Source organism: Rhodotorula graminis, assembly GCF_001329695.1.
Source record: "Rhodotorula graminis WP1 unplaced genomic scaffold RHOBAscaffold_6, whole genome shotgun sequence".
Classification (NCBI taxonomy): domain Eukaryota; kingdom Fungi; phylum Basidiomycota; class Microbotryomycetes; order Sporidiobolales; family Sporidiobolaceae; genus Rhodotorula; species Rhodotorula graminis.
In genome coordinates this window covers 785,986-800,615 of record NW_017264933.1, presented here as the reverse complement: position 1 = coordinate 800,615, position 14,630 = coordinate 785,986, and the positions used below count along the sequence as shown (strand labels likewise).

The window sequence follows — 14,630 nt, the reverse complement described above, 5'->3', positions numbered from 1 at the left end:
TGTACTCTCGAGAGGCGAGCGTGCACGAGGAGAGTCGATTCGTCGAGTTGCGAGAGCGCTATCTATCTCGCTACAACGGCGCCGCCCGCTCGAAGCGGTCGCACCCGGTCGACCTCAAGAACCATTCCTCCCACCCTCCCTGCGGGTCCTGCGCATCGTCCGACGGCTTCGTCCACGTCTTGCTGCCGCTCGCGGCGTTGAGCGACGGCGCCTCGCCGGCGGCGTGAGCGGCGGCGATGCGGCGCTCGGTGAGGAGAGTCGGGCGCGAGGCGCAGTGTGCGAGGAGGCGCAGGAACTGGGGCTCGGTGAGGGGCGAGGAGAGAGTGTCGGACGAGTGGAACGAGGTCGAGAGAGGGCGAGAGAGGGTCGGGTACAGGTGCGCGGCGCGAGAGGGGGAGAGGAGGACGAGGCAGCGCAGGACGTGCACCTGCAGCTCGATCGGGAGGCGGAGGAAGGGGAACGAGCCGTCGTCGCTCTTGCCCTCCTCGAGCTCGCGCGCGTTGCCGCCAAAGAGGATGCGGGCGGGAGCGGCGAGGCGCAGGGCGGCGAACCTCGTCTCGCGGTACACGCGCTGGTTCCGCTTGAGCGCCTCCTGCACCCTCGCCTTCTCGGCCGCCTCGTCGCCCAGCTCCTCCTCTTCTCCTGCCGCCAGAGCAGCGTTGACAGCGCCCCACTGCTCGTCGCCGGCGTCGCCGTTCGCGAGCGCCTCGAGGTGCAGCAGGCTCGGCGCTCGCCCGCTCGTCACGCTGCGGTTCAGCCGCCGCACGCCGGCGGGACCGAGGGCACACGCGTTGAGCGTGAGGACGAGGAGCCGGCCGCCGCCGCTCGGGTCCTCGAGCCACTCGGCGAGCGGCTCGGCGCAGTCGGGCGTGAGGCCCGTCACCGACAGCCGGAGCTCGGCGAGGTGCGACGGGCCGGCGGCGAGCTTGAGGGACGACAGGAGGGCGGTAAAGCCCGGCGTCGTGACGCCTCGGTTGCTCGTGAGGTCGAGGCAGCGCAGGGAGCAGGAAGGGGAGGAGAGGACGCCGCCGAGGAACTCTGGGAGGGTCGACAGGGTCGAGCGCGAGCCGAGAGAGATGCCGTTGTAGTTGAGGTAAAGGGAGCGGAGTGAGGGTGGGTGCGGCGAAGGCTGGAGCAGACTGCGCGGCTCGAGAGGTCAGGCGGGTCGCTCTCGAGGACGAGGAGGAGACGAGGGGACGCACTGCAGGGCGATGAGGTGCAGCGAGACGTCGCTCAGGGCGCAGTTCGACAGGTTGAGGCTCTGCACGAGGCAATGTCAGTGCCGGTTCACGCAGCTCGAGTCGCAGAAAGGGAGAGGTCTGGCCTCACCTCGAGGTGAGCTCCGATGTCGCGCGAGCGTAGCCGCTTCATGCCCACGAGTAGCTCCCGCATGCCATCGTCGCCGAGCTGGTTCTGGGACCTGCAGGAATCGAGTGTCAGCGGTTCCCGGCGAGCACGAGAGGAAAGAGAGGAGGGAGGGGGACGCACAGGACGATGTCGGTCACGCCGGGCGACTTCTCCATCGAGCGCAGGACGAGGACGGCTCCTGCTGGACCCACGACATCGCCGCCGAAGTAGTCGAGGCGCTTGGTGCCGCCCTGTCGAGCCCGGAAGACCTCCCACTCCTCCTGCTCGCGACTTGGGGCGCTGGTGCCGTAGGCGGTGCGGGGCACTGCGAGTGACCGCAGGAAGTCGCCGAGATCGACCAGAGGTGACCGGAAGGCGGAAAAGGCCATAGCAGCGACGGCCGGACGAGGAGGATGAGCGAGAGGCGAGGAGGACGAGGTGGGGCCGACTACTCGTCGCGGCTGGTGACGACTCGCGCTTCTCGCCGGCCTGCAAAAAGGCTCCGGGGCGCTGCACTTGCAATTGCAGAAGAGTCTGACCGCCCGACGCAGCAAAAGAGAGAAGCGCCGAAGCGCTGTTGATTTTCCCCGACGGGGAATCGAACCCCGCTCGCGGCTGTGAGAGAGCCGAATCATAACCACTAGACCATCGAGGACTTGCTTGACGAGCTGCAGCAAATCAGCTTACACAACGGCAAAAGCAGATTGGCAACGCCAAAATTCCGCTCTCTCCTTTCTCGTCGCCCCAGTCTCTTCTCGCACATCCTGCTCGTCTCGGCCGTCACTCTACGATCGACCAGATGCCCCCGAGTGCGCGCCGCTTGACCTGCGCTTCTCAGGAGCCGGCGAGAGAACGCGTCGGCCGCATCGTCGTACGCGCACGAGCCGCTCCTTCCGGACGACGCATACTCCCTCGAGCGACTGTCCTCGCTCGACGTCGTCTGTCGTCGCTGAACGAGCAGCGCTCTGGACGCAGCCCGTGGGGACCGAGGCGCCGCACGAGCCGAGCTGCGGACGCTGCTTTCGACCTGTAAGCTTGCGTCCTTCCGCTCGTCGGTCGACTTTCTCCTGGCTACCGCGAGAAGGGAGCCTTTCGCAAGTCGAGAGAGACGATCGCGCCTCTCGGAAAGAGCGTACGATAGGAGACGAGCCACGTCCAAGACGACGCCCAGCGGCCTTCTCAACGCGCGAGCGGGAGATGTTCTCGTCTCCCACGACAGCGGCGCTTGCGGCAGACTACAGCGTGCACCCAGCTCTTGCTCGGCTGCCGACGCTTGCCAGACTACCGAGCCCGCTACTGCGAGGGCAAGGCGAGCAGCCCTCTGCTTGTGCGCACGAGCCGGTTCCTCTCGCGCTCGCACGCACCACGGGATCTCGCTCGTCTGAGCTTCTCCGTCCTCCGAACGCGACATGGCATTGCTGGAGCAGACGTGCGGGACGGGTTTGTCAACGTTCGTTGCTCGGGCCTCGAGAGCGGTTCGCACTCTTCCGGCTCTCGCGGCGCTGCTCTCGGCCCCGCGCCAGTCCGCCGCTCGCGGTCTCTCACGCGGCGACGTCTCACGTACACGCTCGGCTCGACGCTCGCTCGATGCTGTAAAGGGCGCACGCGAAAGAGCGAGGGAGAGGCACGATCCTGCTCGGCCAGGTTCGACCGCGGCAGCCATGCTCTCTCGCTCTCGCTCGGCTCGCACTCTCGACGAACAAGACGACGCAGGAAAGAAGTAAAGCGCGCAAGGTTGCAGCGAAAGGACTGAAGTAACAACACGTGGGGAGGGGGTGGGAAAATCGAAAGACGACGAGGGGGGCGACGACGAGCAAGAGGGGAAGAGGGGAGGGGCTCCTCTACGCCTTCTGGGCCGAGAACTTGGTGACGGCCTTGGTGCCCTCCGAGATGGCGTGCTTCGAGAGCTCGCCGGGGAGGATGAGGCGGACCGAGGTCTGGATCTCGCGCGACGAGATGGTGCTCTTCTTGTTGTACGACGCGAGCTTGGACGCCTCGGACGCGATGCGCTCGAAGATGTCGTTGACAAACGAGTTGAGGATGAGCATCGCCTTGTTCGAGATACCCGTGTCGGGGTGGACCTGCTTGAGGACCTTGTAGATGTACGACGAGCTGGAGGGGGGAGGCGAGGTCAGGACGACGAGCTCGGCTGAGTGCACACGAGAAACGGGACGCACTAGGTCTCCTTGCGGGTCTTGCGCTTGCGCTTCTTGTCGTCACCGGTGGCGGGCGCCTTCTTGACGGCCTTCTTGGCCGGGGCCTTGCCAGCCGGAGCCTTGGAGGCGGGGGCCTTGCCAGCGGTGGAGGCAGGCTTCTTCTGCAGACGAGGGGACGAGAAAAGAGTCAGCGCGCTGCTCGAGGCTGCGGTGTGACGGCGGCGCGTCGTCTCGAGAGGGCGGGGTGGAGGGAGGGAGCGTACCTCGGCGACGCCAGACTTGGGGGCCATTGTTGCTAGTTGGGGGTGGTGTGGTGGGTGGTGGTGGTGGAGGGGAGAGCGTGTAGAGTAGCTTGAGCTTGAGAGAGAGAGGGAGAGCAGCGAGGCGGGGGAGGAGGAGGACGAGGCCGCGCGCGCCGCAGAGGGCAAACACGGCCGGCCTCGCAGAATGCGGACGTCCACATGGCCTCGTGGCAATGCGTACGTCCACATCTACCGCGCCTCGCTCTCGTTCTCGCCGTCACAAACACTCCGCTTCCCTCGACCACCTCTCTCTGCACACAACTCGCCCCTCTCCTCCTCTCCTCACACGCCTTCAAGCACCTCGCTCCACCACACCCACCAACCCCCACCCCACCCACTCCACCCTCACTTCATCATGTCTTCTGGCGGCAAGTCTGGCGGCAAGGCTGGCGGCGACGCGTCGTCCAAGGCCCAGTCGCGCTCGGCCAAGGCCGGTCTCCAGTTCCCGGTTGGTCGTATCCACCGTCTGCTCCGCCGCGGCAACTACGCCCAGCGCGTTGGTGCTGGTGCTCCCGGTGCGCCCTCCTCTCTCCCTCCTCTCCCCTCGCCTCCCGTCCTCGAGACTGACCCTCTCTCTCTGCCTCGCCACAGTCTACCTCGCCGCCGTCCTCGAGTACCTCGCGGCCGAGATCCTCGAGCTTGCCGGCAACGCCGCTCGCGACAACAAGAAGTCGCGCATCATCCCGCGTCACCTCCAGCTCGCCATCCGCAACGACGAGGAGCTCAACCGCCTCCTCGGACACGTCGTCATCTCGCAGGGTGCGTCCCCTCCTTCTCGAGTGCGCTTTCGAGGTCGAGAACAAGGAACTGACTCTCGTCCTCCCCCTCCTCTCTCGCGCACAGGCGGTGTCCTCCCCAACATCCACTCGGAGCTCCTGCCCTCCAAGACCGCCGTCACCAAGGGTGGCAAGGCGAGCCAGGACTTGTAAAGTCGCTGCTCGAGCGTCGGAGGTGGCGGTGGTTGTGCGCGGTGTTCGATTTTCCGTCCCTTGTTGTGCCCCTTTCTATCCCAGGCTGCAATGCGCCCTTTCTTCCCTATCCTCCTAGCGAGCGTCTGTCTCCTTCTCGAGAGTCTACCGAAGCGCGGTCGCGACGAGCTCGTCGTCCGAGAGCCAGAAAAGCGCCGGCGAGGAGAACGCGCCTCGGGCTGTCGCGCTGCTCGCCTGCAAGCTCTCTCGCTGCGTGCGTCGCCTCTCGACGATCGTCAAGCCCTACCGCGAGTCCCAGGAGACGCGCTCGGCAGAACGAGGCGACACGAGCGATCCTGAGCCCGGCAAGAAGGAGAGGCTCGACCGCCGCCGCCTTGCTTCCCTGCTCGCTCTCTCTCACGCCTCGGTACCCGCAAAGCCTGCCTCGGTGTCTCCTCGAGCAGTACGCTCGACGCGTGTGAGCGCGCGCTCGGCGGTGCACCGAGGCGGCGAGGCGAACGAGCCGCTTCTCCTTTCCCTCAAGCCGTCTCTCGCAGTGCCTTACCGCTTTCCTTCCGAGCTTGCCGCCTCGCTACAGACTCTGACTGTCCCTAATGACGCTCTCGACGTTCAGAGAAGCTCTCGCTGTCGATGGTCGAGGCGTCCTGCGAGGCTTTGCGGTTCGAGAAGGCTGACTTCTCCCTCTCGAAAGCGAGTTGCCGACTCTCCTGCTCACTTTCACGCTCGCGAGCGGCGTCACAAGCGTCAGAGCGAGCCTCTGCGCAAGAGAACGAGGTAAGACAGGCCTGCCATTGCACGAGAGCCACCCTTGCGCGTCTTCTCTGCATCGCTCGTCCCGTCCGAGTCCGCCCTTCCCCAGCTCGCCCGACTCTCACCCTGCGCTCGTGCCCGCTTGACCATAGACGCCGGCGACAAGGAGCGGCGAGTATTTGCGGGGCGTAGCGCGCGCCTCGAGCCTTGAGCGAAGCCGAGGACCGGTGAGGGCGAGGTCGGCGAGCGACTCGGGCAAGAAGTGCGAGGCGGCGTAGGACAGGTGCGCGAGAGCCTGCAACGCGTGGAAAGTAGAGTCAGTGCCACGCGTGCTGACATGAGCAGCGCCGGCGAACGCGAGGGCTCGCCGTCGCCGCGAGAGACAGTGGAAGCCGACCGACGCACCTGCTCGTGCTGCCTGGCCTGCGCCTCGAGCCAGCTCTTGACCGCGTCGGTGAGGACCTCGGTCCGCTCGTCGGCGATGCGGGCCATCTCGGCGCTCGTGATGTTGAGCAGCGTCTCGCACCGCCCGAGCGGCTCGAGCGCGTGATCGGGGTCCGAGGTCGAGAGGCGGGACAGGCGCGTGTACTGCGACAGGAGGGTGCGGTGAAGGTCGATGAGGGCCTGCGAGGATGTGGGACGGTAAGTGTGGGTCCTCAAGGAGTGAAAGGGGGAGCAGGGACGGACCGAGTATTGCGAGAGCGGGTTGACCTCGTCATGCAGGAGCGCCTCGACCTCGAGCAGCTCTTCGCGAACCTGTTCGAGAGGCGAAAGATGTCAGGTGACCGCCACGAACAGAGAGAGGGAAAAGGATAGAAAGAGAAGGGGAGCGCACCGTCAAGTCGAGTCCGTCGGCCACGTTGTCGATGGCCTCGGCCGCCGTCTGCACAGCTTTTGACATACCGAGTGCACCTGCACGCGTCGAGGTGGCTATGCACGTCAGGAACCGGCTGGACGGACGGCTCGAAGACGGAGAGAACCGCTCTGGCGCACCGTCGTCGTCCTCGCGCCAGCTCAACGCGCCGACCTCGTTCTGGACGCCCCAAGCTCGCGCTCGCTGCTGCTGCTGCTGGACATCGGTCATGCCCTCGTCGTAGATGGGCGAGTGCGCTGCTGGGAGGAGCTTGTCGAGCGAGGTGGGCGGAAGGGCGATGCCGGCCGCGAGGCGAACGAGAGAGTCGGCGAGGCGCTGCAAGTCGTTGGCGGCTCCTGCAGGGGAGCAATCTGTGAGTCCGGATCTGACGTAGACGGAGCTCGAGTAGGCGACGAGAGGCGGGTATGCCGACTCGCGGCCGGCGAAAGTCGACTTGAGAAGGTCAATCCGACGCACCTCGCTCGCCCTCCCTCCCTTTCCTTACCGCCTCCTCAACCGCTCGCCAGCCGCCCCCAGTCTCGACAGCCCGACAATGCGCCTCGAAGCGGTCGACGAGCTCGGCGGCGTCGCCCAGGTCGAGGTTGAACGGCGGGTGGAAGACGCGGGCTGGGAAGAGAGGGAGGGGAGGTGTGGGTGGCGACGTCGGCGAGAGCAGAAGGTGCTGCGCGAGCTCCTGCAGGTCTCTGAGTCAGGTCGAGTCGACGGGGGAGAAGGGTCGAGAGAAAGAGAGCGCACCTTGTCCCCCTCGAGAGCGAGAAACCCCCTCATCTCCTCGCACGTCCCGAGCACCGCATGCCGCCCGCACCGCCGCAGCCACGCCTCGAGCTCCCTCCTCCTCGTCTCGACCAACGCCGGGTCGAACCTCGCCGCGCCGTACGCGAGCGGCGCACCGGGCGGCAGGCTCGGCACGACGACGAGCGGCGCGCAGTACCGCGCCGAGAGGAGCGTGTGCAGCGCGAGGAAGTGCGAGTATCGCCGATGCACGACGAGCGTCGTGTTCGAGCCGGCGAGCGAGCCCGGCTCGCCCTCGTCGCCGCTCGCCGTCGCCGCCGCCGACGGGAACATCGTCTCGACCTCGAACACGACGTACGCCGCCTCGCCGAGCGGGCTCACCTTGCGCGCCTCGCGCAACGTGACGCCGTACGACTCGTGCGGGCTGGACCGCCACGCTGGCCCGCTCTCGACGTCCCACCGCTGCGTCGCCGCGTCGAGCCCGTCGTCGTCGAGCGCGTCGCCCTCGTCGACCCAGCGCAGGAGGAGCGCCTTACCCTCTGCGGCCGACGGGGCCGTCGCACGGCGCGTGCTCGTCAGGCGAGGGAGCGGGACGCGGCGCGCGTGCTCGGGCGAGGGCGTGGCGGCGGTCGCGGCGAGGATGGACGCGCCCGGGATCGGGGTGCGGCCGAGCGCGGGGAGGAAGAGCGAGATGGCGCTGCTGGTTGCGGCGGTGGCGGCGGGGACGAGGCCGAGGCGGAAGAGGAAGGAGCCGGTGGGAGGAGGTGGGCGAGAGAGGGGGATGGGCGAGACGGGGCGGCCAGGCGAAAGGGCGCTCGACTCGACCGTGGCGGCCGGCGCTGCCGGCTCGGACCGCTCGAGGCCCTCGTCATCAACGCTCGGCGACGAGGCGACGAGAGCCGGCTCGGCGTCCAGCGCTGAGCGAGGGCTCTCCTCGACCGACTCGAGCGGCTCGAGCGCGTTCTCGCCGTGCCCTTGCGCCTCGTCCGCCGCCGCCGCCGCCCCAGTAACGCCGCCGCCCGACCCTTCTCGTCGCTGCTCGTCTCCTGCTGTCGCCCCCTCGGCCGCCGCGAGCGCCGCCGCCCCCTCGCCCCAGGTCGGCTCGAACTCGGTCCCGCTGACGACGAGGTGCCGCCCGATCGAGCGCGTCGCGTACGGCGTGCGTGCCGTGGCCGACGTAGGGCTCGTCGGGGAGCGCGACGGGCTGCTCGACGAGCGAGCTCGCGAGCTCGAGTGCGCGTCGGCGGGCCGTGCGGGCGTCGTGGGCGAGGGCGCGGCGGAGCGGGCGAACGAGGACGGCGTGGGCGAGGACGGCGATGCTGGGGATGACGCGATGGCGACAGGTGACGTTAGGGGAGATGGCGAAGCGGGCGACGAGAGCGAGGAGAGGGTGAGGTCGGCGAGGGCGGACGAGGGTGAGGAAGGCTGGTCGGCGCTGTCGACGACGGCGGGAGGTGCGACGTCGACGTCGAGAACGGGACGGTCGGCGAGAGGCGAGGTGACGGCGGCGCTCGACGAGGCCGAGTTCTCGTCGAGCGAGGGGACCGAGCGCTCGGCGGGTCCAGGTGGGGACGCCGGCTGCTCGCCGTCGACGTACTGCGACGTCAAGAAGGACAAAATCAGTGCCAGCTCGCCCAAGGAGAGCGCACACCGAAAGAGGGAATCGAGCGCGACGCACCGCGTACCAACCCCTCGGCACCAACCCTCTCCCCTCGTCGCCCTCCTCCTCCCGCCACCCCAAGCTCCACCCGCCGCCGACGTCCTCGACCTCGATGCGCAGCACCGCACCCTGCGCGAACGACAGCTCGCCGAACGCCGTCTCGCCCGCGAAGGCGTGCAGCGCGAGGGCGGGCTGCGCGGGTCCGAGCGGGAGCTCGAGGAGCGGCGCTGCGGCTGCGTCGCCCGGGGCGCCCTCGAGTGCTGGAGGCGATGGCGGTGACGGCGGCCGGGCGAACGGGTTCTCCTGCGCCGTGTCAAAGTAGATGCTGACGCGACCGGGCGAGCGGCCGCGGAACCGGAGCGTCGACGCCGCGCCTCGCGCCTTGAGCGTCCCGACGGGCGTGCGGTATGCGTCGCTGAACGTCGACGAGGCTGTTGAGGCCGATGAGGGCTCGCGCGCTGCGGCGGGCGGGTCGAGGCGAGTCGGCGAGGGAGCGGAAGGTGCAGTCGGCGCCGGCGCGAAGAGCGCCTCGAGGGCGGCGCGCGCCTCGCGCTTCTCCATGCGCTCGCCCTGGTCCTCCTGTCCCGAGACCTGCGCGCCACCCTTGACCGTGCCCGCCTCGTCCTCGCCGTCGTCCTCCTCCCGCTCGTCGCGCTGACCAACCGCCGCCGGCTCCTCCTCTGCGACGCTCCACCTCGGCAGCGCCCCTCTCTGCCCCCTGCTGCTCCTCGTCGCCGGCCCCTCGTACCCTCGCTCGCGGATCCCGCCCTCGCCCGCCCCGTCATCGTCGTCGCCCGCAGCGCCGAGTCCCGCCGGCCGAGTGCGCCCGCGCCGCGTCGAGAGGTACAGCGGCTTGGGCGGCGGCGGTGGCGCAGGGAGGCGCAGCGTCGCGGTGGTGCGCGGGCCGGGAGGCGGTGCCGATGAGGTCGAGGGGGAGGGTGCGGCGGCGGTGGGCGGGGAGCGGGCGCTCGGCGGGGGTGGGTGCGCGCGAGCGAGGACGGCGCGGTCTTGCGAGGCGAGCGGGGCGTGGAACGGCATCGAAGGTGGTGCCGGCGAGGTTTGCGTGTCGAGAGAGGGGGAGAGCGAGAGGCGCGCGAGAGGGAGAGAGAGAACGGACGAGGCGGAAGAATGCGGGGAAGGAAGAGGCGCGAGCGAGCTCGCCGAGACCTGCAGCGGCTCGAGCCAACTCGCCCGGGCGCGTGCTCACAGCTGCGACGAGCGAGTGAGAATACAACACGGGACTCGACAGACGACGACAAGAGGGGGGCACAACTGAGAGGGAGGGAAGAAGAGGTCACCGCGCCGTCGTCGTGCTCGAGCCCGCCTGCTTCTCCTTGATCCCGTCCACCATCGACGGCGCAGCGTTCTCTGCTCCGACTGCACGACGAGGGAGGACAGCGTGAGTCTCTTGCGCGCAAGTGGAAGAGAGAGAGAGAGCGGGACGCACTCGTCATGGGCTCGCCCGGCTCCTTCTTGAGCTGGCGGCTCTCGCCGAGGAACCCGAGGAAGTACAGCCTCGACTGGTCCGCCCGAGCATTGGCCTGCGCGCTCGTGCGACCCGAGTCAGTCCCGCCTCGACGCAGTGCGACAACTGAGAGAGAGAGCGAGGGACGCACGAAGTAGAGCGACACGTCGCTCACGTTGGCAAAGCGCGCGATCCGGGTCGGGTACTCGACCGCGCCCCTCGCGCCGCCCTCGCTCTCGAGAAGCTCGAACTCTTGCGCCGGCTGCGGGGCGGCGGACGACGCCTCGTCAAAGGTGATGCCGGAAGGGCCGCGATTGACCCAGGCGCGACACAGCCGAGGCGAGGTCGGGAGGCGGCCGCCGCCGGTGCCGATGAGGATGGACCTGTCGAGGGGGAGGGAACTTAGCTCTGACGCGGTGGAAGGAAGAGAGAGAGGGACGCACTTGATGCGGACGAGTTCCAAGAAGCGGACATGGATCAAGAGCTCGTCGTCGCCATCCTGCGTGTCCAGGCAGCCAGCAGACCACACCTGGCCCTGGTGCCCCTCCTGGGTGGTGCCGACGATCTCGTCGTTGTCGAGGACGGTGTCGCGCGAGTCGAGTGGGCGCAGGACGCGGCGGAGGTGGTCTGGGTCGCCGGCGTTGTCGACGTTGAGCGCGCTCGAGTGGGCAAAGTCGATCCAGGGGAACAGCGACTGCGAGGTGGACGAGGCAGTCGAGGCGAGGGTGCCCTGCTGGAGGGCGTGCTCGACGTCGACCTGGGTGAGGTCGTCTGCGCACTGGTTCATGGCGGCTTGTCGCTGGCTAGCCGGGAGCGACAGCGGGGCTGACGAAGAGGTGGTCTGTGTGAGCGTCGAGTGTGTCAGTCGAGGTGCGGTAGGGATGCCTGGCGAGCTGTCGATGCGGTCGAACGGGCCCCACTGCGTCGCAGCAAGATGAGGACCCGGGAGGAGCGGCTCGCCGACAGGGATGCCTGGCTGACTGCAGAAGAGAGGGATTGCGAGACGCACCTGTGTGGCAGTGCACAGCAGGCCGCGCAGGTCGTTCGTGGGCCGAGTCGAGGTTGACGGCGGAGGTGCGTTGGCGAGCGAGCGGCGTCGAGCGGCGGCAAGCCTCTTGGAGGGCAGCCGGCGAGTGGCGAGGGGGTGCTAGAGCTCGCTGGAGCTGATGCGCTTGGCCTGGCTGGCAGCTGTGGCCGGGGCGAGGCGGTGAGGAGGAGCTGACGAAGAGAGCCTCGAGTGCAGCACCGCCTCGTTCCTCGCTCCGAGCCTCTCGTCGGTCGCACGTTCGCCAGTGCATGCCAGCGCAGGAATCACAGCACCACCACACCCGATACCCGCACCACTCGACCCACCCAAAGCGCACCTGCGCCCTCCCGCTCCTCGTCGTCTCGCTCATCACCGCCGTCCTCCTCGCCCTCGACCCGCCCCTGAGCCTGTTCCGCCAGTCGAGCCGCGCACCACACTCGCCAATGGCACAAACCATGTCCACCACCTCTGTCCCTCGCCCTGCCGGCAAAGTCTCGTGCGCCCCCCACCTCGGCGTCCTTCAACGCGCCCTCGCACTCGACGACACTGACCCGCACCTTGCTCCACGTTCCCAGAGTCGGCTACTTTGTCAACTGGGGCATCTATGCGCGCGCCTTCAAGCCCGAGCACATCCCCGTCGACGACCTCACCCACATCCTCTACTGTCCGTCTTCTCTCCTTTCTCCTCCCCCCTCTCGCCTGCGAGCTCACGTGCGCCCCACCCACAGCGTTCGCCGAGGTCAAGGAGGACGGTGAGGTCAAGCTCACCGACGCCTGGTCCGACGAGCAGGTGCGCCTCGACCTCTCTCTCACTCACCGGCGGAACCTCCGACTCTCGCCCCCTCGCGCACCTCCAGCGACTGACACTCGTCTCGACCCTGCAGATCCACTACGGCTCCGACTCGTGGAACGACCCGGGCGGGCCCAACCTGTACGGCAACCTCAAGCAGCTGTACCTCCTCAAGCAGCGCCACCGCTCGCTCAAGGTCCTCCTCTCGATCGGCGGCTGGACCTACTCGGAACACGGCCGGTTCGCGCGCCCAATCTCGACCCCGGCAGGTCGCGCCCGCTTTGTCGAGACGGCCGTCGCGCTCGTCGGCGACTACGGCCTCGACGGCCTCGACGTCGACTTTGAGTACCCGCAGGACGACGCCCAGGCGCGCGACTATGTCGAGCTCCTGAGGGGCTTGAGGCACGGCCTCGACGAGCTGCAGCACCGCCTCGGCATGGCGCCGCCGCACGGGTTCGAGCTCACGGTCGCAGCGGTGCGTCGGCCTCTTTCCCTGCGTCCTAGAGTCCGCAAGCGGCGGCGTCGCTCCCGTATCGCGTAGGTTGTCGGCCTCGTGACGACACTGACTCACGAGTCTCTCGCAACACAGCCCTGTGGACCGAGCAACTTTGAGAAGCTGCGCGTGCGCGAGATGAACCAGTACCTCTCGTTCTGGAACCTCATGGCGTGCGTCCCCTCGGTTCTTCCTCCTCCTCTCTCTCGCGCTCGTGATCAGCCCTGACGCCTGTTGGCGTCCCACAGCTACGACTACGCCGGTGTGGCGTCCCTCCTCGCTCGTCGAGCCTTCCCTATTTCCCTCGTCCCCTTACTGACTCGAACCCGTTCCCTCCTCCCTCTCTCGTCACCCGTCACAGGCTCGTGGGACTCGGTCGCCGGCCACCAGGCGTCCATCTTTGGCGCGACGCCCCACGCCCTCTCGACCGACCGCGCGATCCGGTTCTTCACCGACCCGGCCAAGGGCGGCGTCAGGCCCGACAAGCTCGTCCTCGGTGCGTCGGCCTCGTTCTCTGACTCGCTCTTCGTGCGGCCGCTCGTACTGGGCGCGCAAGGAGATCTTGAGCTTAGAGCGGCGCGACTCACGCACGGTCCTCGCGCAGGCATCCCGCTCTACGGCCGCTCGTTCACCGACACCGACGGCCCGGGCACGCCTTTCCAGGGCATCGGCGCTGGCTCATGGGAAGCAGGTGCGTCCCCTCTCTGTATCCACCTCGTCGTCGCACCGGCGCCTCGTCCTGACGTCCTCGCACCCTTCCCCTCTCGCCCTCTCGCAGGCTCGTACGACTACAAGGCGTTGCCTCTCGCCGGCTCGCACGAGTCGTTCGACCCCAAGCTCGTCGCCGCCAGCTGCTACGACCCGGCCAAGCGCGAGTGGGTCTCGTACGACTCGGTCGAGAGCGCGCGAGCCAAAGGTGCGTCCGACCCTTCCTCCCTCTCCCTTGCCCTCACGATCGACGTCCGCCCGACTGACACCTTTCCCACGGTTCGACAGCCGAGTTCATCAGCGTCAACGGCCTCGGCGGCGCCATGTACTGGGAGCTGTCGGGCGACCGCCCGGCCGCGTCGGGCGCGTCGCTCGTCCGCGTCGTGCGCGAGCGCATCGAGCGCACGCGCGAGGGCATGGACAAGAGGCACAACTGGCTCGCGTACACGGGCAGCAGGTGGGAGAACTTGCGCAACGGCATGAGGGCGTGAGCGAGTGAGGGCGGGAGTTGGGAAGGTCGAGAGGGGGAGGGAGCGAGGGCCCGAGCGCCGAGGGGTGTCGCAACTTTCGCAATGTCACGCAGGATCTCTTCGTTACTTGTTCTCGACTCGGCTCGCGAGAGGAACTCGCGACAAGAGAGAAGCCGCGCACTTTCCGCAGCTTTCTTCTCGAGACTCGCTCGCGCGTTTCCTCTGAAGCCCACGTCGTACGCCTCGGGTTCTGTATGCGGAGCTTGCTTCACGAGCAACTGAGAAATGCTTTTACGATGAGCGAGCGCTCACCGGACTAAAGCAGGTCCGAGCGGTCGACCTTCTCAAGTGGAGGTTCTCAGGGGACGATCTGCTCTCGGCGCTGGCGCCGGATGAAAGCGAGCCTTGCTCTCCGACCGGGTCTCGTGCAGATGTCCGAACTTGGCTTGGGCCCTGGAGCTTTGCGCCCTTTGCTCATTGTCACTCGGACTCGGACATGGACGACGAGCTGCGCCTCGGCGAAGGGAACGCTGCTCTCGTTGCCGAACGAGCGTGCGCGTACGCAGCTGCGTCGGTGGCGTCGGCTTGCCGCTTCCTGTGTCGACTGCGTTCAGGCGCGAGAAGCTCTCGCTCTCTCTCTTCTCTCGGCGCGGACAGCCCGGTGCGGCCAGAACGCCGAAGCGCAGATCCCACGAGCCAGCTGCTCGTGTCACCGCAAGGCGAGCGAGCGAAGAGATAGCGGGGAAGGGAGAGGCACGTGCGCTGGTGAGCGTCGGAACCGTCCGGTGAGAAGGGGAGAGCGGGAAGGGCGCAGGGCGGGAAGCGCGAGCTGGTGCGGGACTCGCAAGGGGACGAGGACAAAGCGGCTCGGCACAAGCGAGGAAGCGAGCGCGTCGCATGCATGTGCTCAGCTGTCGCCCGAGAGAG

At 68.0% G+C, this 14,630-nt stretch overlaps 6 protein-coding genes and 1 non-coding gene across 7 annotated transcripts; 2 read left to right on the top strand and 5 right to left on the bottom strand.

Moving 5' to 3' along the window:
• Nucleotides 1-26: 26 nt before the first annotated feature.
• RHOBADRAFT_53350 (uncharacterized protein) lies at nt 27-1,736 on the bottom strand (the record flags this gene model as incomplete). Its single annotated transcript, XM_018416797.1, has 4 exons — nt 27-1,139; nt 1,203-1,261; nt 1,330-1,420; nt 1,489-1,736. 4 exons carry the CDS (start codon nt 1,734-1,736, stop codon nt 71-73), a joined length of 1,467 nt encoding a protein of 488 aa, XP_018271414.1. The 3' UTR covers nt 27-70.
• Nucleotides 1,737-1,930: 194 nt separating this feature from the next.
• RHOBADRAFT_t46 lies at nt 1,931-2,002 on the bottom strand. The gene has a single exon. It is a non-coding gene; the product is annotated as a tRNA-Glu (tRNA).
• Nucleotides 2,003-3,060: 1,058 nt separating this feature from the next.
• On the bottom strand, nt 3,061-3,880 carry RHOBADRAFT_64991 (uncharacterized protein). The gene is made up of 3 exons (XM_018418622.1): nt 3,767-3,880; nt 3,525-3,664; nt 3,061-3,459 (listed from the first exon to the last, which is right to left on the bottom strand). The coding sequence occupies exons 1-3, from the start codon at nt 3,791-3,793 to the stop codon at nt 3,189-3,191; spliced, it is 438 nt and encodes a 145-aa protein (XP_018271413.1). The 5' UTR covers nt 3,794-3,880; the 3' UTR covers nt 3,061-3,188.
• A 190-nt stretch (nt 3,881-4,070) lies between these two features.
• RHOBADRAFT_64989 (uncharacterized protein) lies at nt 4,071-4,840 on the top strand. Its single transcript, XM_018418621.1, has 3 exons — nt 4,071-4,320; nt 4,397-4,564; nt 4,649-4,840. The coding sequence occupies exons 1-3, from the start codon at nt 4,161-4,163 to the stop codon at nt 4,732-4,734; spliced, it is 414 nt and encodes a 137-aa protein (XP_018271412.1). The 5' UTR covers nt 4,071-4,160; the 3' UTR covers nt 4,735-4,840.
• Nucleotides 4,841-5,502: 662 nt separating this feature from the next.
• Nucleotides 5,503-9,788, bottom strand: RHOBADRAFT_53347 (uncharacterized protein; the record flags this gene model as incomplete). The annotated part of the gene is made up of 8 exons (XM_018416796.1): nt 5,503-5,779; nt 5,890-6,108; nt 6,172-6,240; nt 6,320-6,396; nt 6,478-6,693; nt 6,815-7,031; nt 7,094-8,686; nt 8,769-9,788. The coding sequence occupies 8 exons, from the start codon at nt 9,786-9,788 to the stop codon at nt 5,606-5,608; spliced, it is 3,585 nt and encodes a 1,194-aa protein (XP_018271411.1). The 3' UTR covers nt 5,503-5,605.
• Nucleotides 9,789-9,954: 166 nt separating this feature from the next.
• RHOBADRAFT_53346 (uncharacterized protein) lies at nt 9,955-11,007 on the bottom strand. The gene is made up of 4 exons (XM_018416795.1): nt 10,659-11,007; nt 10,367-10,598; nt 10,198-10,291; nt 9,955-10,127 (listed from the first exon to the last, which is right to left on the bottom strand). Exons 1-4 carry the CDS (start codon nt 11,000-11,002, stop codon nt 10,045-10,047), a joined length of 753 nt encoding a protein of 250 aa, XP_018271410.1. The 5' UTR covers nt 11,003-11,007; the 3' UTR covers nt 9,955-10,044.
• Nucleotides 11,008-11,511: 504 nt separating this feature from the next.
• Nucleotides 11,512-13,724, top strand: RHOBADRAFT_53345 (glycoside hydrolase family 18 protein; the record flags this gene model as incomplete). Its single annotated transcript, XM_018416794.1, has 10 exons — nt 11,512-11,738; nt 11,818-11,906; nt 11,971-12,032; nt 12,127-12,507; nt 12,622-12,698; nt 12,774-12,787; nt 12,887-13,021; nt 13,130-13,216; nt 13,304-13,441; nt 13,522-13,724. 10 exons carry the CDS (start codon nt 11,512-11,514, stop codon nt 13,722-13,724), a joined length of 1,413 nt encoding a protein of 470 aa, XP_018271409.1.
• Between the last annotated feature and the right edge of the window lie 906 nt (nt 13,725-14,630).